Source organism: Ambystoma mexicanum, chromosome 1q, assembly GCF_040938575.1.
Source record: "Ambystoma mexicanum isolate Mex_15411 chromosome 1q, UKY_AmexF1_1, whole genome shotgun sequence".
In the NCBI taxonomy this organism is placed as follows: Eukaryota; Metazoa; Chordata; class Amphibia; order Caudata; family Ambystomatidae; genus Ambystoma; species Ambystoma mexicanum.
In genome coordinates, this window is record NC_090922.1 from 792,389,198 (window position 1) to 792,415,659 (window position 26,462).

A 26,462-nucleotide genomic window follows, 5' to 3' on the forward strand; every position below is an offset into this window, starting at 1 on the left:
CTGTCTGTGCCATTACAGGAGACAAGCCACATGCAAATCAGTCTTGTTCCTGCCACCAGTGGGAGCAGTCCAGCCGGAACTGATAGGCCACCTCCCCTTTACCTGGAAACGCAAGCAACCCAAGACATGGTTCAGCCCCCTTTGGCCTCATCAATGAGGTGCAGCTTGATTATCATACAGCAAGCAGAGGATCAATGTCTGGGCATATGCTTTCTCATTTGGAGAGACAAACTATAACCAGAAAAGTGATTGGTGGGATGTTCTAAATTAATCTTAACCAATGGCATTACCCGTGGTAACCTTTCACTCCACTCTTTTTCAACCCTTTATCAGACATGTGCATGGTGGCCCCATGGAGATCTCTTTAAATATCATTACTACTTGAATGTGATTTATGTAGCTGAGACATGGGTGTAAACCTGTTAAGTGGAATCCTCTGCATCTTGTCCCACCAACTGGGTAAATATTGGTTTCTGTTAATTTCAATAAACAACCAAGTTATTTTCCTGCATCGTGTCCTTTTGAGCACATACTCATAGGATAAGAAGACCATACTACATCTGCTTTCAGTTTTAAGAAAAATGTTTATTCAGAGTTTAAAAAAGAAGGGTATTAGCAGGCCAGCTAAGATAAGGAAACTCAAGGGAAGCTGATCTAAAGCAAAATATCTCCTTCTCTCTGTTTCGACAGACAAGCCTCCTACAGTGGCCAGTCTCTTTTCTCCTCTTAGACTGGATTGCTAATATGACTATTACAAAATGTTCCAACATGCTAATGGGAATGACCAGCCTTCAAAGTCTCTGACTGTCTTAAGCCAACCAAAAAGGAGCTCTTTCCCAGTCTCACTCAGTCTCATTGGCGGTTAACTAGTTGAGATTCTTAGATCACTGTTGCTGTAGGGTTTGTGGGTCTTGGTTAAGGGTACCGTCCTGCATGCTGGGTCGTTTTTGTTATACTTTGATAGGCAGGAGTCAAACACTGTAAACCGCAATGGTTTTGACTTCCTTATTACAGCTAAGAAATATAGTCCTGCCCCGGGTTTATTTCATGTGAAAGCCTTCTCCAGAGTGCAGGGGGTGGTCCTCCTATCCAGAATAAAGGTGCAACCCAAGGGACAAGCAGGCAGCATCTTAAAGATGACAACCATGGGGCACCTGAACAGTAGTGAAGCATCAGAATGCAGGCTGACTCCCATTTTGTAAGGGAACGGTAAGGCACTTGCAGCCTGAGCCAACATCGGCCACTGCACATGCATACTACGGTTTCCTGAGATTGCAGGAGACATTGATCATCATTGCACCTGTGCTGTTTTCGTCCCCAGATGCCAACTTCAAAACTGCTGAATGTCTATTTATATTCATGCTAGCACAGGGATCAACAGGCAAGAGAGAGACAGACTAAACACTTGATATGTCTATGATTTTGCCTTGTGCAGTGAGATCTTGAAACGCTTACCTGAACTCTGCGGGAACGCCCTTGGCAACTCCTGACCAGACTTCAGAGAACAATAGTTTCTGTAGAAAGACAAATAACAATAACCTTCCTTAACAATGGCCCCCTAATGAATTCCACTCCAGTAAGACAATATGAAAGGTTAACTCTATAGTTCCTCAGGCGCACCTTATTTCCTATTTTTATGAGCTCTACATCCTGTATACACACAGGGGTGCTTGTCCTGAAGAAGAACAAGTTACTTTCTTACCTGGTAACGTTCTTTCAAATGGGATGGGCCGACGACGTATTTCATATCTATGACATGTAATCACCACAGCTGTGCTGCTTCGGAAACTTTTTTCGGTGTCTGCGTCCTGCGTCGATGACGTCGATGCGCCGTCGTCGAGGACCTCCTCCGACGTCCGACGTCATCCGATGTGATAAGTAGGACGCACAACGCCTGTAGCCTCAGTTGTAGTTTTTTCCCCCCAGAACGTGTGACATTAGTCAACTGCCAGTCAGACACAAAGCCTTGCGGAACGTAAGTTGCAATCGCAAAAGAAATTCTGCAGCGGGGAAGACAGGGAGGGAGCGATATGAAATACGTCGTTGGACCATCCCATCGAAAGAACGTTACCAGGTAAGAAAGTAACTTGTTCTTCGAGGGGATTGGGTCCTCCGACGTATTCCATATCTATGACAGACACCCAAAGCAGTACCAGAGCAAGGAGGAGGGAAAGAATTTAGAATCAAAATTTAGAATTGGCAATCAAATAGCAGAGCAAAGGACCGCCTTGCCAAAGGCCAGATCCTGTCCTCGGATGGAATCGAGGGAATAGTGACGTACAAATGTATGTACTGAAGCCCAGGTGGCTGCATCACAGATGTTGCGAATAGGAACACCCCTCTGCAGGGCAGTAGATGCAGCCATACCCCTGGTAGAATGGGCCCGCAAGCCAGCCGGTGGGTCCTTACCCGCCAAGCGGTAACACTCCGAGATGGCCAAAATAATCCAGCAAGACAAAGTCTGTTTCGTCACAGCTTGCCCCAAACGCTTTCCAGCGTCCACTCTGACCCAGGACATGCGTGAAACATAAAAGCTTAAAGCTATCCTAGGATCAAGCCTATGGAGCCTCTCCTCTTCCTTACCAGGATGCGGAGGAGGATAGAATGCCGGAAGAACAATCTTCTGGGCCAAATGAAATTCCGTCACTACCTTCGGGAGAAAAGAAGGATGAACTCTAAGGACAACCCTGTCCTTGTGAAATATAGTGAAGGGTGGCTTAACTGAAAGTGCCTGTAACTCACTCACTCACTCTGCGAGCGGAAGTAACCGCAACTAAAAACACAGTTTTCAGAGTTAACAGCCTCGAAGGGCAAGAATGTAAAGGCTCAAACGGAGCACCCATAAAAAACTTAAGAACAAGGTTTAAATCCCAACCGGGCACCAGGAAAGGTGACGGAGGGAACACATTAGTGAGCCCTTTCAGAAACTGAAATTAAAGGGATTTTAAAGTAAGAACACTCTTCAGACGAGCGCTTAAAGATGGACAGCGCCGCCAGGTAACCTTTAATTGTACCCACTTGCAAGCCCCTGTGGGCCAAAGAAAGTAAAAAGGACAGAACCATGGGGATGTCACATGCAAAAGGATCCACATTCTGAACTCTGCACCAGTCGCAGAACTTACGGCAACGGTACAGAGACTTTGTTGCTGGCCTTCGGGCCGAAAGCAACACCTCCATCACGTCTTCAGGGAGGTCCCAATCCTTATACCTCAACCTTTCAGAAGCCAAGCGTGAAGGTTGAGGGATCTGACCTCTGGGTGGAGAACCTGACCCCCCTCCCGTGAGAGCAAATGTGTCGGTAGGGAAGACGACATGGAGGGCAGACGGACAAGTCGAGAAGATCCGGGTACCACGTCCTCCGAGCCCACGCCGGAGCAATGAGGATTATCCGGGAACCGAACTTCCGTAACCTCTGCAGCACTTGCGGGATGGCGGGGACTGGAGGAAACGCGTACAGCAGCGGGAATGACCACTCCACCACGAACGCGTATCCTAAGGCTCCTTTTGGAGGAAATTCCCGCGAGCAAAACCTTTCGTACTTCCGGTTGACACTGGAGGCGAAGAGATCCACTTGAGGGGTCCCCCAAAGGGCGAAGATCTCCAGGAGAATCTCCTGAGCCAACTCCCACTCGTGAGAGATCGTGCTCTGCCTGCTCAGAGCGTCCGCCGTCACGTTTCCGTCTCCGGCCAGATGAACTGCCGAGATCGAAACTTCCTGCTAGATGGCCCAGAACTCGAGCTGCATCGCCTCCCTGCACAGAGGAAGTGACCCTGCCCCCCCTTTTTGTTGAGGTAGTGCATGGCCACTGTGTTGTCCGTCAGGATCAGGACACTCTTTCCTCGCACAGTCGGCAGAAAAGCCTTCAGGGCTAGCCTGACGGCCCTCAGCTCCAACAGATTGATATGGAGTCTGGACTCTGACGGAGGCCAACGACCGCTGACTGTCAGCCCGTTGGCATGAGCTCCCCATCCCGTGAGGGATGCATCCGTCACGATCGTCACCTCCGGCCAGGGAAGCCAAAATGGAGCCCCCTTCATCAAGTTGCCTTCGACCGCCCACCACAGAAGGTCCCGGGCGACCGAGGGCGGCACCTGAACTGGGTCCGACATCCTGCCAGAGGACTGCGACCATTGCAACTTGAGTGCCCACTGCAAAGATCTCATCCGCAGGTGAGCCTCTGGCACCAGAAGAATGCAGGATGCCATGAGGCCGAGCAACCTCAAGAACTCGAACGCTGGGAGCGTCTGGGCATGCTGAAACTTGTGCACCATCGGCTGAATGTGAAGAGCCCGCACCTGGGGAGGAAAACACTGCCCTAGGGAAGTGTTGAGCACTGCTCCGATGTACTGGAGCCGCTGTGTTGGCGTCAAATGGGACTTCTTTAAATTGAGGGAGAAGCCCAGCCTGTGAAGGGAGTGGCAGGTGACAGACAGATGATCCAGGACCTGCTCGGGAGAGCTCCCCCTGATCAACCAATCGTCCAGGTAGGGGTAGACGTGAATCCCCCCTTGCCTGAGATGCGCTGCCACCACCACCATGAGCTTGGTGAAAACCCTCGGGGCGGAGGTCAATCCGAACGACAGGATCCGAAACTGAAAGTGCGAGTTGCCAACCGCGAACCTCAGGTACTTCCTGTGCTTGGGATGGATCGGCACATGGAAGTAAGCATCCTTGAGGTCGAGAGACACCAACCAGTCCTGAAACTGAAGGGCCTGGAGGACTTGAGAGAGAGTAACCATCTTGAACTTGTCCTTCCTTAGGAGTTTGTTCAAACCGCGCAAGTCCATGATGGGGTCTCAATTCCCCGTCTTTCTTCTAAATCAAAAAATAAGGGGAATACCATCCCTTGTTCCTCTCCGCTACATGCACCAGTTCTATGGCGCCTTTCTCCAGCAGGGCTTGAATTTCCTGCGCAAGGAGCGGATCCGGACTCTGCAAAGAGAGTTTCCCCGGTGGATTGTCGCGAGGCCTGTACTGAAAGGGAAGACAGTAGCCGTGGGTTATGATCTCTGGAACCCACACATCTGAAGTAATGGCACGCCACTCTACAAGATGCTGCGCCAGCCTTCCCCCAACCGGCGAACCATGGGGCATGGCCTCATGACTGAGTGGTAGCGGCTGCGGCGTTACCTGAGGGCAAAGAGGCAACTGCCCGAGCGGCCTTGGCACCACGGGTACCCTGTCGTCCACCTCTGGTACCCCTGCGTTGGCCTCTTTGACTGCCAGCTCCTGCCAGCTCCTCTCGCTTTACTGAAGGACGAGTAATAGCAAAAGGAACCACCCCTCCATTGCTGTCCCCTAGGATGAAAAGGCAGAGGTTGGCGAACTGCAGCGCCCAACGACTTCGCTGCAGCTTTTGAGGTCTGCAACCTCTCAAGGCTCTCGTCAGCCTTGCTGCCAAAAAGGTGTTCACCGTCAAAGGGCATGTTGAGGAGCCCGGGACTGCACATCAGGAGCAAACCCCGACTTCCGCAACCACGCAAACCTGCGTATCACGGTGCTCGCCGCCATGGACCTGCTGACGCATTCAGCCAAGTCCAAACCCGACTGAACGGATTCACACATGGCATCCTTACCATCCTGCACCATAGCAAGGAAACCATCCCGTTCGTCCCCTTTGGGAATATGTTCAGCTGCTAACGCAACACAGTTCCACAGAGTGTGTGTGAAACGAGACAAGGCACAAATGGTGTTGGCCACCTGAAGCGCCATACCACCAGAAGAAAACACTTTCTTCGCCCAGCCATCAAAACGTTTGTCGTCCCTATCAGGAGGGATGGTAGGGTACGACGCCTGCTTTGCCGGGGCCGTGGCCGCCTGCACCACCAAACTCTCCGGAGTGGGGTGCCTGGTCAAGTAGCAGGGGTCGCTATTGGCTGGATGGTATTTTCGCGACAAGGACCTGCCCACCGCCGGGAGACTCTCCGGAGCAGTCCAAGCCGCCGCCGCCCTTCTCTGTAAAGCCATATGGAACGGCAGTACCGGGTCAGTTGGTCAGTTGGGGGACCAACATCAAGGATGTCCGTGAGATCCTCCTGCACAAACTCCCCTGGGGGAGCAGACCATCCCAAGTACTCAGAAACCCTAGCCATAAGGCGTCGGTACAAGGAATCGGCATGAGAGCCAGGCTCAGGCCTACAAAACTCCACCTCCGGAGAGGTGTCCAGTCCACTGGCATCATGCAGTGACTGCCTCAAATCCTCAAACTGACTATAGCCCGAGACAAATTTCATCTGGAACCTGACTAGGAACCAGGCCATCAGAATCCTCATCCGCCTCTGAAATATATTCCAGGTGGCGAAAAGAAGGCACCCGATAGTGCTTGCTCTTAACCAGAGCCTTCCTAGGGGGTTCCCCCGTGCCACGGGGTACCTCCGACACGAAAGGCGTCGATGGAACAGGCATCAGCGCCGAGTGGATCGCCGTCGAGGAAATCGGCGTCGACGTCAGATGCAGCGCCGCCAGCATCGGCGGCGTCGACACAGTCCTCGAAGCCGGAGCGTGTCCTTCGACGACCTCGAGAAAGCCTGTCGACGCCTCAGACGTCGATGTCTTCCTCGAAGACATCACAGGTGCACACGGTCTCGAACGCGCCGAGGACCGGGACCTGGAACGGGTACGTCGAGAACGAGTCCCCTTGTCCGAACGGGACCTCTCCCGTGACTCGTGCCGACCACTCTTGCGAGCGGTGTCTCTCGACCTCTCACGACCGACCCCACTCGGGGGCGCGGACGGCTTAGTACCCTGCGACTCGATAATCGCCAGCATTTTCTTCCAGAAGGAAGCCCATTCCTCCGGCGTCGCACGGCTGGTGGGGTAAGCGACGTGCTGGGCAGAGTCCTCCGAAGAGGACCTGGAAGACGACCGGTGTCGGCGCTTCCGAGAATGCCTCGAAGAGGCTGAGGAGTGGCGAGACCGACTCCTAGAAGGAGACCCACGAGACTTCCGACGATGATGCGGAGAGTCTCCTCTCGAATCATCCGTCGAAAGCCCTGCAGACTTCGACTTCCGGGGCTTGGACCCCCGACCTACCGACAACTTCTTCTTACGTTCACGTAAGGCTTTGGACGTGAGCGACTGGCAGTCGATACAGTCATCCGTGTCGTGGGCCTCCCCGAGGTACCAGAGGCAGGCGTCGTGCGAGTCCGTCACCGACATCTTGGACCCACACTCCCCGCACTTCTTGAAGCCCGGACGCGGGGTCGAAGACGAAGTAGAAGACATCTTCACACGAAGGATTTTCACAAAAACGAACAGGTTCGAAGAACCGAGAAGAACAGAACTCCAAAGAGTCGAGGCGTTAACCGAGATTCACGAAGCAACACGTTCGCGGAAAAAACGGAACTGAGGCTACGGGCGTCGTGCGTCCTACTTATCACATCAGATGACGTCGACGTCGGAGGAGGTCCTCGACGACGGCCCATCGACGTCATCGACGCAGGACGCAGACGCCGAAAAAAGTTTCCAAAGCAGCACAGCTGTGGTGATTACATGTCATAGATATGGAATACGTCGGAGGACCCAATCCCCTCGAATGGTGATGTTGTAGTGACAGGGAAACTAATTAAGGGGGAAAAAAGGCAAATGGAAACTAAGCAGGTTTGTGGTGCAAAAATAGGAAAACACTGATTTAGGAGACTAGCTGTGGGAAAAAAACTTGCTGAGGAAAAAGCACTAAAGTAAGAAGTATTTCCTAGAACATGAGGGAACAACCGTATCCACCTTAGTTATTTCCTATGAAATGCATGAATGAGCGAATGACCCAAAAAGGGGAATTAATATACCAACGGTAGTTCATGAAAACACACTATTAAACACTAAACCCTTTTTAGGAAAAATCAAGCTGCTACTGGTTGACGTGCATGTGTAACAACCTTGGTCAGAATCAGGCAGAGGAGAAAACCGTTTGTACGAGGAGCGCAGAAACACTAATGAGCACCAGCTGAGACGGTGAAAACAAGTGTAACAATTATAGAATAGCGTATGACAACGCTGTTGCTATTGAACACAACTCTCACAATGCTTCCTCAGTGAAATGATAATTATGGCTCTAGTAGTAACCAAAAACAGTACTTGTGTGTGGAGGGAGCGGCGCTCTCCGGCAACTCTGAGGGAAAAATTAAGATGACGGGAGATGCAACAGAAATAAAAATGAAGGAACGGAAATGGAGGGAAAACACAGAGACTACGGCAGGGGAAAACACAGGGAAGCTAATACTGTGGAGACTAAGGGGGCGTATGGGGGCTGGAGTTCTGACTGGACACTGTGAGGGAATGTTTCTGTGAAACGTGGCAAGCGTCAGTACTGCTGGGCAGTTATCTACGGGAAGCGCGAGTCTCCCGGTGGGCTGGCCTATTATAGAAAAACTCTGCCAAAGACTGGACCTTTGATGTTAGTTCCTCAGTGGCACAACGAGGCGGCCATTGAAGAAACTAGAAGTCCTATTGATTCTATAGGAATCCAACTACCAACCCTGGGGCATCCCTCATATCTAATCAAGATTAACCCTTAAGGTCTTTTCTACCAACTTAACCTGTGAACTGGCTGGTGGTCATGACAGATCTCTACTCCCAGAGTAACCTTCTCAATGCAAATAAATTAATACAAATCTTAGATAGGTTCATTATGAGGTATTTTTAATGGATTGTGTCTTCCCACGGATTCCTCATCTTTGATATACTGATACCCTGCTTGCAGCTTGGGGAATCTTTTAAACAGCAGGTTGTGCTGTGGGTTGTCTGGTCAATGTCCCTCGGTGGGTTCCATCTCCACACTCGGACACAATGTCGGTATGTATAGCATACACTGCGTCTGCTGCCTCAGTTCTGTTTTCCACATGCACAACACGCCTGGAACGATTCAACTCGCCTCAGCGGTTTCTTATTTCTTTTTCTTTCTACTGCGTAGTACTCTTTCTTTCGAGTATGTCTACTCCGAAGAGGGTTTCCAAGAGGTGTGCAGACTGTGAATTGAAGTGGTTAATCACAGATCTAAACAGGATATGCCTCTGGTATCTCTGTAAAGAGCAAAAAGTCGACAACTGTGGTTCATGTCAGTCCATGACTAGCAAGGTCTTGAGGGAGTGGAAGTTGAAACTCTTCCTCGGTTGGTCGGTATCTAAATTCCTGTCCACTACTCCCTCGGAGGATATCCTCTGAAGACAGGAGTTTAAGGGCGTCACCTCCAAGGCCTACAAAAACCCTCTAAATGTTCTAAGCGGTCGAGGTGAAGGGGTGATTCGCATGATTCCTCTTCTCAAAGAAAATCCAATAAGAGACGCCATCGTTTTTCGTTATCCGACTCCTTTCCCCAAAAAAGAAAGGTACGTTTTCAGATTGGGAAGCATTCCGTCAGAAAATGGAGGTTTTCTCGAAGGCAGCCCCTCTAGGTTCTTCGAAAGAGACGAAGAAGGCTAACGATCCCACCATGCCTTCAAAAGCTGTCAGGGAGTCATCAGAGGCTCCAACTCCCATGCCCAAAAGCCCGGGTCAGAAGCCTACTAGAGTGGTGTCCATTGTGCAAACAGAAGAGAAGGTAAAGGCTTCCACATCTTCTTTGTGGAATGATTTGGCATCAAGGTCTTAGACGTCAAAGCCATGGACAGCTTCCTCCGAGCCATTTTAGGGTTTTAAACCATTGTCGACGAAAGCCTTCTTTAACTCCTTTGGACATGTTTTTGAGGCAGAGGAAGAGGATGAAGATGTAGTAACCTTTGGGTACAAACATTTTGACATGCCTAATGTACCTGAGGAACTAATTTCTGAGGAATCCCGAATTGAGGACTTGGCTACTTGCCTTAAGGAAGCCAGAGGTTTATACACTTCTCCAGAAGTGGATTTTGCTTCACCAGAATCGGCTGTTCATCCAAGTGCTGCATACAGGACAGTGATGAACAGGGTCACAGACTATGTGGGTTCCGGACGTCCCGCAAGGGATATAGTACAGGATGACCTTAGAAATATCTTGGACAAAGGACCCCCATAAAAGAACCTGTACTGCCTTTCCATTCTGCACTAAAAAATATGTTGGATAATTGGCAGAAGCCTGATACCTCTCCTGCTGCCAACAAGGAGTTGGTAAGAAAATATAAGCCATTGGCTGTTGATCCCGATTTTCTATACAGGCACCCTACTCCTGTAAGCTTGGTGGTACAAGCGACTACTTCTATGTCTAAAGCAGCTGCTTATCCATCCATCCCTCCCGATAGGGGTGATAAAAAGTATGACATGCTGGGGGAAAAAAGGGTGTTCCCAGCTGGTAATATGGTGCTTAAGGGCATTAACGCGTCTTCACATTAGCCAAATACACATTCACCTTGTGCTATTTGTTTTCCCAAGTGGCTGGAAAGATTCCTGAGGGTGGAAAGGAGGGACGCTTTATTACCGTCATCAATGAGGGTAAGGGGGCTACATGTCACTCACTCCAGTCAGCATTTGATGTGTCGGACTGTGTTGGTCACTCTATGGGAGTGAGTGCTGTCATAAGATTTGCATGGCTGTGTAAATCTGTATTTTCTACTGATGTCCAGTCAAGACTTTTGGAAATGCCCTTCGATGGGTCAAATCTTTTTGGGGCAAAGGCTGACGACCGCTCAGAGAAGCTGCAGGCTTCTAAGGCAGCGGCAGCAAAATCCTTGGGTGCAGCCATCCGTCAACCTCAACAGTAACATCCAGCTTCCCAATGTTGGAGTGGGTGTTATACTCCTCCTTTGGACTTAGCGGTAGCCGTCAGTCTGTCCAAAAAGAGGGCAAAGGAGATTTCTGCCTGGCACAATAAGCCGTTGAGGGAGAACAGCTCAGGCAATCACCTCCTCATTACCCTCTGCCACTGCAGCAGCTCCAAAATCGCTTGGAATGCTTCACTCACAAGACGCAGGTGGGAGGCAGGTTAACTCAGCATCTCAAACAATGGCAATACATTACCTCGGATACTTGGGCGTTGCAGACAGTATCTCAAGGGTACTGGCTCCCATTTCTGAAAAGGCCTCCAGATTGTCCCTCAAGTGAGAAATCTCTTTGGGAACCAGACCCGCTCCTTCTGCAGGAGATTCTCTCCCCGCTGGAGAAAGGTACTGTGGAAAGGGTACCTGTGGTGGAGCAATACCAGGGTTGGTACTCCTTATTTTCTGGTTCCCAAGAAAGACTGAGGACTGCGCCCCATCTTGCACTTCAGATACTTGAACAAGTTCCTCAGGAAGGACAGATTCAAGATGGTCACTCTTTCGCAGATCCTCCAGGCCCTTCAGCTCCAGGATTGGATGCCGTCAATCGATCTTCAGGGTGCTTACTTTCATGTGCCGATACAGTCCAAGTACAGAAAGTATCTGAGGTTCCCTATTGGCAGTTTGATCACTGCCTTTAGGGCTGCCCTAAGGCTCGCAAACAGGCTCTGGAGCATCTCAGCAGTACCTGTTACTCTCTCCACAAACTGGTCTTCTCCCTCAACTTCAAGAAGTTCGCATGACACCTTCCCAAATGCTTCAATTCATTGGAGCAGTACTGGACTCCTCCTCAGGGAAGGTTTCGCCTCCCGAGTTTAGGGCTCAACAAATCTCGCAGATGGTGAAATTTTAAAACGGCCAACATATACCAGCTTTCGATTTTCAGAGGTTGCTCGGTCTCGTGGCATCCTGCAGTTTTCTGGTGCCGGAGGCCCGCCTAAGGATGAGGTCCCTCCAGTGGGCCCTCGATCCCAATGGTCGCAATTTTCAGGCAGCATGACTGACCTTCTTCAGGCCCCAAGCAAGGTCGCGCAGGATCTCGTGTGGTAGGCCGGCAAGGAGAATGTGATGATAGGGGAACCTTTCTGGCAACCCTGACCAGAGATGGCGGTTTTCACATTCTTCCCTCGCGGGCTGGGGCATTCACATGAATAATCTCACGATTATGGGTCTTTGTTCCCCCCCATCCCATCAGAATCCAGACTACACATTACTCTTTTAGAGCTGAGGGCAATCAGACTGGCGCTGATGTCGTTTTTGCCTTCTATGCAGGTGAAGAACGTCCTGATAGTGCATGGCCACTATGTGGTCCATCATTATCTCAACAAAAGAGGAGGTGTAGGGTCACTACCAATGTGCAGGGAGGCAGTGCAGCTCTGGTTTTGGGCAAGGCAAAATAGATCTGTCTATCGGCTGTTTACTTAGGTCGGAGAAGAACATGACGGTAGATACTCTGAGCAGGCAAAGCAGTCTCCCACAAGTGGGAGTTGGCTCAAGAAGTCCTTCTAGAGAACTTTGCATCTTTGCCCTTTGGGGAAGCCCTCAAGTAGATCTATTTGTATCCAGTATCAGTAGGAAATGTGATAGAGGAGCTCTTGGTGGCGTGTTCATAGTGAACTGGAAATTCCTACTCCTGTACGCATTTCTGCCAGTCCCTCAACCTCCTAATAACTTGAGGAATTATGGGAAGTGCGGGAAGTCCATGATCCTGATTGCTCCGGATTGGGCCAGGAGGACGTGGTATCCGGTATTTCTAGACATGTCCATCTGCCCTCTCTTCAGTCTTCCCCAGAGAACAGACTTGCTCTCACAAGAGGGAGGCTGTCTTCTTCACCCAGAAAACAGAACTCTGAACCTTCATGCCTGGTTTCTGAGAGGTTAAGATACAAAGAGTGGGACCTCCTGGAAGACATTGGGGAGGTGTTGCTTTCAGCCAGAAGGCCAGCAACAAAAGCACTCGGCTGCTGCTGTTGGAACAGGTTTTGTAGCTGGTGTAGAGCTAAATATATTGATTCTTTCAGTTGCGATACACCTGCAGTGCTTTCTTTTTGTTGCACCTGACCCACCAGGGGCTGCAGGTGACTACAGCCAAAGGCTTCCTGGCTGCGTTATCCATCTTTAAACGCATGCCAGAGCAGGGCTCTTATTTTAAAATACCCATTGTTGTACAGTTCCTCAAGGGTCTGACATAGTTTCCCACTGGTCCCTTTCATAGTCGTGGCATCTAAATTTGGTATTAACATTTTTTATGGGCGCTCTGTTTGAACCTTTCCATTCTTGTCCACTCGGGTTATTAACCTTCAAGACAATCTTCCTAGTGGCCATCACTTCTGCTCGCAGAGTGAGTGAGCTACAGGCTTCATCGTGTAAACCTCCTTTCACTACATTTTCCAAGGAGAAGGTAGTGTTGAGGGTTTGACCCTCCTTCCTTCCCGAGGTAGTCTCTGAATTTCATCTGGCACAAAAGATTACATTGCTGACATTTTATCCACCTGCTCATCCTTCCAAGGAGGAAGAGAGGTTGCACAGACTAGACCCAAAAAGGGCTCTAATTTGTTATATGGCCAGATTAGCAAATGTCAGGCAAGACAATTAACTCTTTGGTGGTTACACTGGACATAGACTGGGTCAAGCCGGTCAAGTGGCACAGCGAGTAGAGCGCCCGCTTTGACACCCGTGCAGAGCCTGTTAACGCAGGTTCGAATCCCGGCGGGGCCAAACTCAGCCTTTCATCCTTCCGAGGTCGATAAATGAGCACCACACACCGTGGGTAATAATAAGCAGCGCTCAGATACCTGAGGGTTTGTAGCGCTATATAAAAGCCTAATTATTATTATTATTAAACAGATCTTGGCATGCTGGATCATCCCGAGTATTTCAGAATGTTGGTCTTTGGCTGGGAAAGATGTCATTGAAAAATCTAAGGGCACATTCTACCAGAGGAGTGGCAACCACTTTGGCTCTGCAAAGAGGTGCACCAGTGCAGGACATTTGTAATGCTGCAACTTGGTCTTCAATACACACCTTCTCAAAATATTACTGTCTGGACACCTTGTCGGGTCAGGATGCTAGGTTTGTGAACGCTGGTTTACACAATATAAACCAGTAAAAAAATCCACTGGTCCCACCACGTTCCCCTCTAACTGCTATGGGAGTCTATCAAAGATGAGGAATCTGTGGTGTGGGGGACACAGTCCATTAGAAGAACAAATTACTTACCCCTGGTAACGTTCTTTCAAGTGGATGTTCCTCCCACTTATTTCTCATTGCCCTCCAAGCCTACCCCTCTGACTGTGGGTGCATTTTTTTAATATACTTCTCTTTCAACGCACATGCAGATTAGGTATCGTCAAGTCGGTTGTGCGAAAGAGGGGAAAAACTAGAACTAAGATAACAGGCACAGTGTGTGGTATTTATACCAATGTCGAAGTCGCATCGAGTGCGGGGTTGGAAGCCGGCGAGGGACCTTGCCCCGAGAACGCACGGCACAATCTGCTGTCGAAAAAGTTTCCGAAGCTGCAAGCAGGATAATAGAGTGGCTAGGGCCGCACCGGTGGTAGACTGGTACTGAAGCTATGTTGGATGATTGCTGGAGGCCCCTAGCTTCCCTTAGCCCAAGGTTTCCTTGTCTCAATGGCTCCCAGCCCAGCCTTATGATCCTCCTCTTCGCACCATACGCGAGGGACCTCTTTCTCTTGTTTTCCATCCTCGCTCTGTTTTACCTACTGGGCAATTTGCTACATGCTTGTTCCTCCTCACATCCCACTTATACACCCCATAGGTGTGAAGTATATGCTTCCCTCTGCTCTTCTCCAGTCTATTCTGGACTAATATCGAACTATTTCTCCTCTCTACCCACTCTTCCCCTTTCTCTCACCATCTGTGAAACACTTGTGTATAGGCACGTTATGAGTGCCATATCATATCGTACATACCCCTCTCGCACCTTTATCTCTGCTCTTCGATTTATCAGCAACTCCATTGCACTTCTGTTCCACACCTCCTAAGTATTTATTGCATTCTATCCTTCCTTAACTCGTACCCTCTCCACCACCTTGTTGGCCCCTCCGGTCACCTCTTCCTATTCTTTAGCTCCTAGTCCTTCCACTGACTCCTTATTTGTTCTTTCACCTCCTACTTAACTCTTCTTGTCTTTATTGTCCCCTTTGCTTGTGCGGTCACCTTCAACCTCCACTCTGTCTCCAACTTCTCCTCCTTCAGACCATCTCCAAAACCCCCCAAAACTCCTTTTCCAAATATCCACACATGTTTTTGGGCACCATGTCTGCTCCCTTGAGCTGTTCCTCCCGTCAGGGTCTGCACATGTTTGTTTATTTATTTATAATGCGCACCAGGCATGAGGGTAACAGGGCGCAGCAGTAAGAAAATGCAAGGCTTACATGGTTACAATTATGATTGCAGAAAGGCATATCAAGTTACAGGCATATTCACAGTAAGACATAGATACAAATGTACAATTTGAAGCAGTTAGGAGCAGGAAGAGTACATAGGCACATAATCGGAGATTACAATGTGCTAGAAGGATGGTCTAAGGCAACCTTGGTGAGGCTGGTGCAAGCACAAGCTAGTGGTCAGTCAAATTGAGCATGTTAATGTAGTTACTTCTGAGTTGTAAGTACGGTTGATCTACTCTAAGCTGGTATGGCAAGGAGTTCCAAAGTTTGGATGCTTTCACGGGGAAGCGATTACCACCAATCTTGGTAAGTCGGAATCTAGGTACATTAAGGCAGTTTGCATTGCTGGCTCTGGTGGGTCGGGTGGATGTTCTTCTGTGTAGCCTGTCTGCAAGGTAATTAGGGGCTGCATTGTTTAATGATTTGTGGGTAAGGGAGACCATTTTTATGAGAATTTTGTTGAGTAGAGAGCCACTTGTATTGGCGTCTAGTAGCAGAGATATGTTTTTTTATTCATGCCTAGTGCAGCTCTTAAGGAATTGTTCTGAAGTGTTTGTAACCTCTGAATAATGGCCTTATTGGCACCACTGTAAAGAGCATTACAGTAATCTAACCTAGAGAGTATTAGTGCACTGGCCAGTATCATACAACTGTCATTTGAAAGGAATGGTCTGCCGGCCCTGATAAGCTTACAGGTGTAAGCGGTAGTAGAGGCCAGTGATTTCACCTGTTTGTCAAAAGACATGGTAGAGTCAAGGTAAAAGCCAAGGGTTTTCACCGCCTTGGCTAACCTGATGATGTTTCCATCAATGGCGAATGATGAATATTCATGGCTTAATTTCTTGAGATTGAGGTAGGTGCCCAGGATGATGAGCTCTGTCTTGTCATCATTCAGGCATAGACCGTGGGTGGCCATCCATGCCTGGATGATGAGATACACTCTATTCACCAATGCTAAATCCCTGTCATAATCCCCAGTAAGTGGGAGGAGAATCTGAGTGTCATCTGCATAGTTAGTGTAGGTGATACCCAGAAGGTCCAGATCATCGAACAGAGGCTTGGTGAATATATTGTATAATGTAGGTGAGACACAGGAGCCCTGAGGTTCACCACATGTGATTGGGATAGGGTCCGCAGCTGCCGATGGGGAGAAGACCCTCATGGTTCTAGCACTCAAGAATGATTCTATCCATCTAATGGCCTCTACGGAAAAGTGAGCTGCTGAGTCCAAGTGATTACAGAGGACCTTGTGATCCAATAGGTCGAATGCCGCTGACGGATCCAAAAGTAAGAGGACTGCTGTTTTACCTTTATCTCTTAGTTCATGAACCTGTGTTTTTAATTCTATGAGGGCAGTTTCCGTCCCATGTAAAGGACGAAAACCAGATTGTCTTGCTCCTAGGAGCTTATGTAGTTCAAGGTATTTTTGGATCTGGGTATATGCGACCTTGTCAAGTATTTTGAGTAAGAATGGAACCGTTGTGATGGGACGGTAGTTAGTAGGAATAAGTGGGTCTAGAGATTGTTTTTTTAGGAATGGGAGTACCCAAGAGTGTTTCAAATTCGAGGGAATAGTGCCAGATGCGAATGAGGCGTTGGTCAATTTAGAAATGAAAGGTGCAAGATCGCTAGCCGCATCCTTTATAATCTGGGCTGGGCAGAGATCGCCTTTGCAATTGGACGGCTTGAGAGATAAGATGACTTTCTCTACCTCTAATGTGGACGTTTTAGTAAAGTGGAATCGAAGTCTGTTCGGAAGGTGTTTCACTAGAAGTTGGGAGGTTATTTGATTGTGTTGGTAAAGTCAGAGAGTCTTTTTTTAGGGCAATTTTATTTTGAAGGGTAGTAATTTTATTAGATAATGCGTGTTGAATATCTGAACACCATGTCTTATTTTTGATGCAGGTGTCGGGTGTAGGGATTGGAGACTCTAGTTATTTTAGTATGGTGAATAATTCCTTCATACTAGAGTTAGCATTAGCAATACGTTTGTTGTAGGAGTTTCGTTTTGCCATACAGATTTCATTTTTATATTGTGAGGATATTTTGGTTAACTTATCTTTGTTATCATTGGAGGGGAGTAATCTCCAGGTAGTTTCACATTTTCTTTTTAGGCGATGCAAGTCCTTTAGCTGGGGGGTGAACCATTTGTTTAGATGAGATTTGGGTTTACTACGTCTAAGTTTAAGTGGAGCAATTTTATCAAGTGTGGCAAGCATAATTTTATTATATTCTTGGACCAAAGTACAGGGATCTAAGTTATCGGCTAGTGAGTTTAAGGTAAGGAGAATGGCAGGGACCACTTTGTACATGTGTACAATTTCTTTAATTGTTTGGGGATTTAGATGTTCACTGGATTGAGTTTCCATTTGAGGTGCATCGATTTTGAATAAAACGGATCTCTGGCATCTGCCAGACTGATCCTATACACCATTTTGGATTCATCACATGGCTTGCACATGCACATCCAAGTGAGAGCTCTGTGCTGGGCAAGACCTTGTTGGTTTCGCCGAATTCACTTAGCAGAGTGTTTTGTCCAATCTGATCACTGTAACGGGTGCTAACCTCTTGGTTGCAGTGCACTTTTCACAGATAGGGCATAATGTGCCTTCTAACTGTAGGGCTGATGGGGTCCATGAAGTTCCTACCTTCAGTAATGTTCTGTATATTTCTTAAATAAACAGATGCTATTGTGGCACCAAACTGATGAGGATGAGCTCCTGACCCGGCAACAACGCCCCCAGGCCCTGCATCAAAGAGCAAGTGGTGGCATCTGGCCCCAATAGTAGGCCCTCCCCAAAATATTCCACAGAGACAGGCAGGAGATATAGTCACATTCTCTACATTGCAAATTCTTTAAATGCACATGACACCTACCTTTTGTTCTGTGTGATCATGAAGGCGAGCGTCCCCAGATAGCACGATCCTCCCCACAATGAGAGACAATAATGGACTCTCCCAAGATGGGAATAAGGCTAAGACAAAGTGCGGGTGAGCTTAATGGGAGTTTATATAAGTCAAAAATAGGGCATGCAAAGGACTCTGCAAACTCCGAGAGCGCTCTGTCTGACACTAGCAAAGACAGGCGTATATATTTACAAAACGCGTCATAAGAACCTACACACTATAGGGGGCACATGTTCGTGGGGATTGGGTGGCGACGACTAACTATAGGTGCAGCTGTGATGTGTTACGCCGTGGTTGGTGGACATCACTGGGTGCCAACGTGGGCCGGGCAGGTCAGCTGGGCTCATCCGGGCGGTGCTGTTGTGCCAGGCGTGGCCAGTGTCATTGATGAATGTCTTCTTTGGCTTTCTGCCCCAAGGGCCACACACACCCCATTCATTCAATACCGCAATATTATCTTTCCCTGTAAATCCTACAATAGGTTATTCTACAGGTTAATGCAACACAGGAGGAATGAACCTAGAGCAGGGTCCTTTGGTGATACATCAATACATGGTTACCATCATCCTGTTGGCCGGGTATCATAGGTCACGAGGTTGGGTCTCAGGGCAAGGGGTGAGCTGTCCAAGTTTTCGTGTCTCGTTAGAAGTCATTATGAATGGGTTCCTACAGTGTTGCTATAATATTGGGTGTCCTAATTTTACAGGGGCCATTAACCTGGGGTGAGCTGGTGGGTCGTGGAGCCTAAGAAAGGGCGCCTTTTGGCCTGCGTTTATGGTCGGGGTTTACTACTGGGTTGTAAATAATTCAGGTGGCTGGTCGTGGCCATGGGAGCTGCGGGGGAGCGTGAATGCTTGAAGCGGCTCCAGCCGAATTGGGGGAGGTGAGGCAGAGCAGCCCGGGCCTCTGTCTTTCATCTGGCAGGCTTCACTGGGGAGGGAATGGTATTTTCCTTGTGTGTTTGCAGGTTATACAAAAATACATAATAATTCATATACTGTACAATACTCATTGAGCCTTTTCTTCAAAGCTTCAATGCCCATTTCAAATGTGTTACCTATACCAATGTTGCTATTGTTAACTATATGTTAAGTATTTAACAACCACAACATTTTGTTACATTTTCTTACACAATTTACATGAGCTCCCAATGCGGTTGCACTTGTTTTCCATTGCACTCTAGCAGCATTAGTTCAGTTATGGCATAGGGCCTTGGAGTACATTCTTCTGGGAGAAACATATAACATAAAACCCGGGACACTTCTACCATTGGCGCATAGCTACGGGGATATGGGTATTTCAACCAGAATGCCACATGAACACACATTCTGCCATCTTCATGGAGTTTACATATTTTATCAAAAAGGTCATGGAGAGAAGAGTTTCATCACAGGCAGTTTGCATATTAGTATTTGGGGTCTCTACTTTTGTCGGGGGACCATTTTACAGTTCTTTTCCACCCCGGCCCTGCTGGCCGGGTCATACTGAGGACAGTGATGCACTGCGGAAGGTGAATGTTAGTGTTTGTTTCTAGCACTAGCTCATGTCCGTCTGTTCGTGGGAACGGGCTCTCAGCGGATCTGCCAGGGCCTGCGGCCGCAGCTCCCTGGCAGATCTGCTGAGAGCCCGTTCCCAAGTGAGAACTCTCCAAGGGTGGGGGCTGTGCTGCGGCGCACAGGGGTTCATGTCATTCTGGTTTCACAAAATGGTTTCCAGGGCCTAGCTTAATACAGCACGTTTGGTCAATGTGTCAGCCAGTGGTCCACCCGCCACCTGGGCCCTGGTGGCAGGGGGGGACCCCGACGAGCCATGGACTCCACAAGGGGGGGCTGCAGGGGAGGGGGGTCTCTTGGACCTATACTCCCATACAATCAGAAGCCTGTTGAAACATTACACCATGATTGCAAGAATCTGAAAATTCTCTAGTGGTAAGAATTAGTTACCTGCTATGTTACTAGCTGAGAACAAAACGGCCAAAGACTGAATGATCTGATCCAGTGAAGGTGATGGTAAAGCTGCTTTTACTAATTTCTGAGAATACACAGCCTGTTAATGGCATATTTCATAATGTGTATGAAACTTTGAAAGACATCAATGCAGGAGAACCAAAGCTTTAGGTAACTGGCATATTTTTCTATCGGTCATTTGAAATGTTGCAAACGACTAAACTTCTCACAATGTCTATCCTAGAGCACAATAGAAATGAACACTGATTAGCCCTAACCATTTTAATAAAAGAATAGGCTACTATAACCATGAATGTTATCATTGAATGTGAAGTATGTTAAGACTTACTCTCTGTAGGCAAATGTTTCATGTAACTGTGATTACTTCTGTACAGTGATATACCTGGAGTCAGTTATTGTTCTTATTTAAATAAGTCGGCGTTAAATGGTTTATTATAGCAGATCTTTTTACTGAGGTTTTAACAGTCTAAAGTTAAGACCAAGCCACATAGAGATTACATGATTCCTTGTACAATTGTGTCTTCCTATATTTTACAGCATTTACCCCTGCGTCTAAAACCACAGTTGTCGGTGTGTTGGATGTACAGTCTGCCATCGATAAAATCTAGCCATTATTTCAATAATTTAAGGTGGTTCCATTTTCTTAAAATAAATGTGTTGGCTTTCCAATCAGCATTTCATAGTTCTGTGCAAGGGTTCAACCCTGTGGGTAAGTGATTTTGCGTATGTGTGTGTGTGTGTGAATGAGCTGTAACCGGGAAACGGAGGCTGTTAATTGAAGTATGCTTTTACATATTTTATTTTAAATTAGCATTTTCCTTTATTAGGTATCGCGCATGCTGCCTGGGGGACTGTTTGTTCTTGGTGTGTTCCTAATCACATCACCAGAATTTGGCAAAGAGGCTCAAAATGTGCTCCGCAAGGTAGGTTGGACAGGTTGCATGGCTCGTCAAGATCCCAACTCAGAATGAAGGACAACTGTTCTACCTAACTTTCAAGAAGTGTTTTTTATTATTGTATTTTAATATATATTCATCATTACTACTGCTGGGGTGTGTCATGTCTCTTTCTTTGCTTGCAAATGTAGCCTGATGACTTATTGATGTAGTTGATCCCTCTTTCATTAATTACCATTGCTTTCTTGGAGCAGACTTTACTTATATTCAATGTTATGTGACATTTGGCTGTTGGCAATACTGTTTCTTTTTCTAAACTTGCTGTCTGTCACTGCTTTCATGCAAAGACTGGTAGGGACCATGTGATCAATGGAACTGGTTTTGTCCAGTTTATACAAGGGTTAGTTGAAGTACAGAGAGTTGTCTCCATGGGGAGTTGGTGGAACTTGACAAATTATATATCAGTTGGACATTTTCACGACGACGGAAAACAAAGTAAAGGTTTGCAATGTGTTTGGGGCGGGAGATCTCTCCCACAGAAGGCCTAGGATGAAGGTTCTGGAAGATTCCCGTTAAGTTTTGAATTAGTTGCCTGATAATTGACCTATACGGACAGAAGGTCTGGAAGGTGGGTCAGGTTGTTGCAGTCTGTTCCAGTTAGGTGAAGATGTTTCTGGGTCTTGGTCTTGCAAAACAAATACAGCATTTTCTGGTTTGCCACTACTGTCAATTCATGTGTGGGCTTGGTACTCTGACACTACTTACTTTCTTTTTTTATTTAACACTCCTTCTTGCTACATATGTTTATTTCACTTCTTTTTTTCTCAGTTTTGAAAGCGGACTTATTTTGGCACCTCAACTCAATACCTTTCATAAACACTTAAACTCGCTTTTCACCGTTGAGTTACCAACCAATCCACTCTGACAACCTTAATGCAGTCTTCATTCCATTTGTGCCTGCCTCTACTGTACTCTACACAAATAGGTTTGTGTGGGCACAACCCCACAGAGAGCTGGGGGCTTTCCCCCACCGAATGTGCATGTATTTGTGCTATGTACACATTTGGGCAATATTGGAATTGCCCACATTAGATCCATAGTATTAATTTGCATTCTAAAAGATTGGCTAGTTTGTTATAACCTTTTTGTATTTTTCGTTGATGACCGATTTTCTTTTCATGTTCATGAGCAAATCAACACTGTACCATATCCCAACTCTCCCTCTCCTCACCCCACCTAGCCTGACACCAAATGTAATATGTTTAGAACCACAATCAATTGATTATGTGCTTCTAGGTGTTTTCCAAACCCTCTTATTCCCAATGATCTTACCTCTACTAATCATCATACCACCATGCCATTCCCCGCCCCCCTTTTCCAGTGTTTTTGGGATAGTCCCTTTGTATATTCACTTCTCGAATTCCATACATTGGTCCAGAATTGATCGCCACTCTTGTGCATTGGGTATATCCGCCTGCCCCATCTGCTGGCAATGTTTCTTTTTGCAGTCGTAGTCAGCAGAGCCAATACAATAATTACCTCATCGTATCTTGTGCAACTTAAATGCAGCCTAATCCCATTATGGCCAAATTTGGGATACAATCCAATTCCTAGCCTAAATCTATCTGAATCACTTTCCAGATGTTCCTAAAATAAACCTGTAAAAGGTAGGCAGGTCCATAACATTTGAAGAAAGTTCCCACCTTTTTCTTAAATTTGGGTCAGAGCGGCCTATCCATCCTCCCCATTCTCTGCAAACAATCTGGGGAATAATATAACGTATGATGGATTTTAAACTCATAGCTGCAGGAGAGCTGCTATGCAATGTGGGATGCTGCGATGCATGGAAATAGAATCCTGCAGATGACTCCCCAGTGAAGAAGCACAAGTGGTGTGCTTTCCCCAGAGAATGAAGACGCTTTTCTGTGGAATTATTGTTGTGGTGGCTGCACAAAAACTCAAGGAGGTTCTTGACTCTAGACTGAGCCTACCATCCTGACAAAGGTAGTATAAACCAGTTTTATCCCACTGAAACCAGTTGACGAGATCAGTGGATGTGTTAGACAGAAAAACACACCCAGACAAATGACTGGTGCAGAATAATTTCAAGTGAAGGTTACTTCTCGCTTGCTTCTTTTGCCAACTTATTTAGTGAAAATGATAAATAGCATCAGGAATAACCGACAAACAGACATAGGGGAATAGGAATATATAGCACTCCTTTCCCACATATACATAAAGAAGAGTCTTTAGAGATTATGTTTACATATGGTGGTAAAACAGTCAAGAAGATCATGACTAGATTCAACCATCATTTCTATATTTATGTCACACGAGTGGCTGTATTTCAGTAACCAGGTAGTGCAGATAGGGACAGCTCTCCCACTATTTTTCACCTAGAGTGCCGGCCAATCACTGCTTGCTAGGAGTAGCACACTTGCATAAAGGGATACTTAGGATCTTTGCAGGGACATTTACCTAGGTTCACAGGTCTGTAAATAAATAGAAGGTTCCTCTCTTCACATTGTTTTCATGTTACATTTTGGGCGCTAGAGAGGAAATCTGTTTTCGACCAACAGGGGGGCGTGGCTAACTGGCCATGGAATAGGACGTGCTGCGTGAGGAGCTCCTGATGATCCGACTCTATTTTTGCCAAATTTACCTACTGAAACTGCAACGAGCGCCTCGAACTTTAAGGATCAGGTGTCGGAAGCTGCAAGATAAGTGAAGCTCGCTGGAGAAGCTCATAGTCCCCGAGAATCGTGAGATATACATGGTTTTGTCGGTGCGATTGTGGGGCTGCTCCGACACCAAGATGGCGGCTAACAAAGGAAAGGCCTCCGAGGAGAAACAAAACTGATCTCCCGGACCTGCGGGACACGGCTGCGGTAAATTGCCTGGAGAAGCAGCACAATTGGGTGATATGGCAGAGTGGTTGAATCTATGAAAGCGCCCGGCCTGACATACGCGAATGGAGCCTCGGCGATCGGACCGCAAGAGGAGATGACATTGGATGCTTGGGTGACGAGGCCTATGGAAGTTGCATGGGGAGTGGAAAGCCATAGCCCATCCGCAAGACAATCCGAAGTGCCATCTCGAATGTGCGTTTGGCGATCTGAAAGCCGGACCATTGTCGGACCGAGGACGGTGTGACAGCAGCACTAAAGCGGAGGCGCACAGGAGCAGCGAGAAGCGCCATGTCGGCGAAAGGGTTGAGAGTTAAGACCAAGCAACCCACGATGGAGACTTTCACGAGAATGCAACGGACCCCCTCAACATCAGTACAGAGCGCGATCGAGACCCCCGCGGAGGATGCCCCCGAAGGGGATAAGCACCAGATCCTAGAAGCTATAACGGGGCTAAGCGCTAAATGGGACTTGGCAATGGCGGATCTACGCACAGCTCTGGAGAATAAGATCGATGCTGTAGGCACAGAACTCGCCCTGCTTCGTCAAGATGTTAGGGCACTTGCAGAAAGGACCAGCGGCTTGGAAAGTGGGGTGAAGATTAATACCGATGTTAGCACGAGCAATGCGAAGGAGATTCATGTCTTAAAACAACAGGTCGCTAACTTGGAAAATCGGGTGGAAGAGGTGGAAGGAAGGGCGAGGAGAAACAACATTCGCGTGGTTGGCCTTCCGGAGGGAGAAGAAGGCCAAGATCCCACAAACTATGTTGAAAACATGATCCTGCAAGGGATCGGAGCTGGTAATCTCTCGCTGGGATTCACGGTGGAGAGGGCACACCGCGCCCTGATGAGGAAACCCCGGCCGGGGCCCCACCAAGACCGATCATCGCGAAGATCCTAAATTACAGAGATAGAGAGAAGATCCTTGAATACGTTCGTAAGGGCGGCACGATAGAGAGAGCATCCACTAACATCACAGCGTATCCGGACTACACGATGCTGGTACAGAGGCAGAGGTACAGCTATGTAGCCGTCAAAAGGAGGCTGAGGGCAGCAGGAATCAGATATATGCTTCTGTACCCGGCACGATTGAAAGTGCTACATATGAACAAAGCGCTCTTTTTCGATACCCATGAGGATGTTGTTGCATGGCTGGACCTGCAGGGCTGCCCGGAACAAGAAGCGGATCGGGACATCAGGATCATACCAAATGAAGATTCAGTAAGGAAAAGGACCCTGATTGCATGGAGAAGCTGTGACTAACTGAACTTTGCACACGATCTGAGCCTGGTGCTCGATTCGGACTGGAATATAGTGAGTGTAACTGTAATCGGTAACGGTTTGGCAATTGAATGTGTAATGTTTTTTTGAGAGGAGCAACAGAGCGCGGACGTCCTACCCCAATAGACTATTAGTTTCAGCGGCCATTAGGGCGGCTGTATCCTACTGAGCCCTGAGTAGAAGCTTGCGCTCGGCAGGGCTAGATGTGGGGATGCCTGAGATCCAGGAATGGAGCTGGGCAACTGTTGGGGAGGGTATTGTTGGGGGAGGGGTGGGTGGGCAGAAAGTTGGGGGATGGGGAGTTGAGTGCGTGTGTGGTTATGGGGAGTTTAAGTTTTGTTTCGAGCCTATTTGGGAGAACGAGCTTGCGGCACTTGCGGTGCATGAAGGGACGTAATAGATGGAGGATCGGGTGGGTGCTTATTAACGACCTATGGGGGACCTCAGGATAATAACGTGGAACGTCAGGGGCCTTAACAGCTACCTGAAAAGAAACAAGATCATGATGTATCTGAAAAGGCAGAAAATAGACATTGCATTACTACAAGAAACGTACTTGACGCGGGAGAAGTTGGACCTAGTTAAGAGAAAGTGGAAAGGGACCGTAGTGGGCTCGCCATACTCTGCATATGCCCGGGGGGTGCTAATCTGGGTGGCACCGCATGTCCCGTTCAAATTGACACAAGAGGTGGTTGAAATGGATGGAAGGATGGCTATATTGCGAGGGCTGGTAGAGGGCAGGGAGGTATGCATAGTAAACACGTATGCCCCCAACCAAAACACAGCAGCATATTTCAGAGCCCTGTGTGCCAATCTTAGTGTGTGTATGGGGAGCGCGGTGATCTGGGGCGGGGACTTCAATTGTGTGTTGGATCCAGCAGTGGACAGGTCAGATGACAGGGTGAATAAACCTAGCCCAGCGGCGAGATCGTTGCGGACGCTGCTAACAGATTTTGGTTTTACAGATGCGTGGAGAATGAAACATCCCACTGAGAGGCAATACTCACACTACTCGGCCCCGCACCAACTGCACACTAGGCTCAATTATGTCTTTGTCACAGCAGATGTGATGGCCGAGATTACTCAAACCGAATACAAGGCCAGGGTCCTCTCGGATCATTCGCCCCTGATCCTCGGTTGGCAATATTGCCCCCCGAGGGCGAAAATCCCTACATGGCGCCTCCGAGCGGAGGCGCTCAAAGATCCAATCTTTAGAGAAGATATGAGGGAGGAGATTACTAACTTTTTTGTGGAAAATACTGGAAGTGTTGACTCTGCGGGCACACTATGGGAAGCTTTTAAGGTGGTGATTCGGGGGGGGCCATTGCTAAGTCAAGAGGGTTACAGGGTGGGGTCTTGCTGACCT

At 47.9% G+C, this 26,462-nt stretch overlaps 1 protein-coding gene across 6 annotated transcripts in view; it reads left to right on the forward strand.

Moving 5' to 3' along the window:
- ODR4 (odr-4 GPCR localization factor homolog) overlaps positions 1–26,462 on the forward strand; it is a 1,066,769-nt gene that overhangs the window by 306,641 nt on the left and 733,666 nt on the right. For all 6 annotated transcript variants that reach the window (XM_069641378.1, XM_069641383.1, XM_069641382.1 and 3 more), the window contains one exon: positions 20,839–20,934. In XM_069641378.1, coding sequence (XP_069497479.1) covers positions 20,839–20,934 — 96 coding nt within the window. The remainder of the gene's footprint in view (positions 1–20,838; positions 20,935–26,462) is intronic.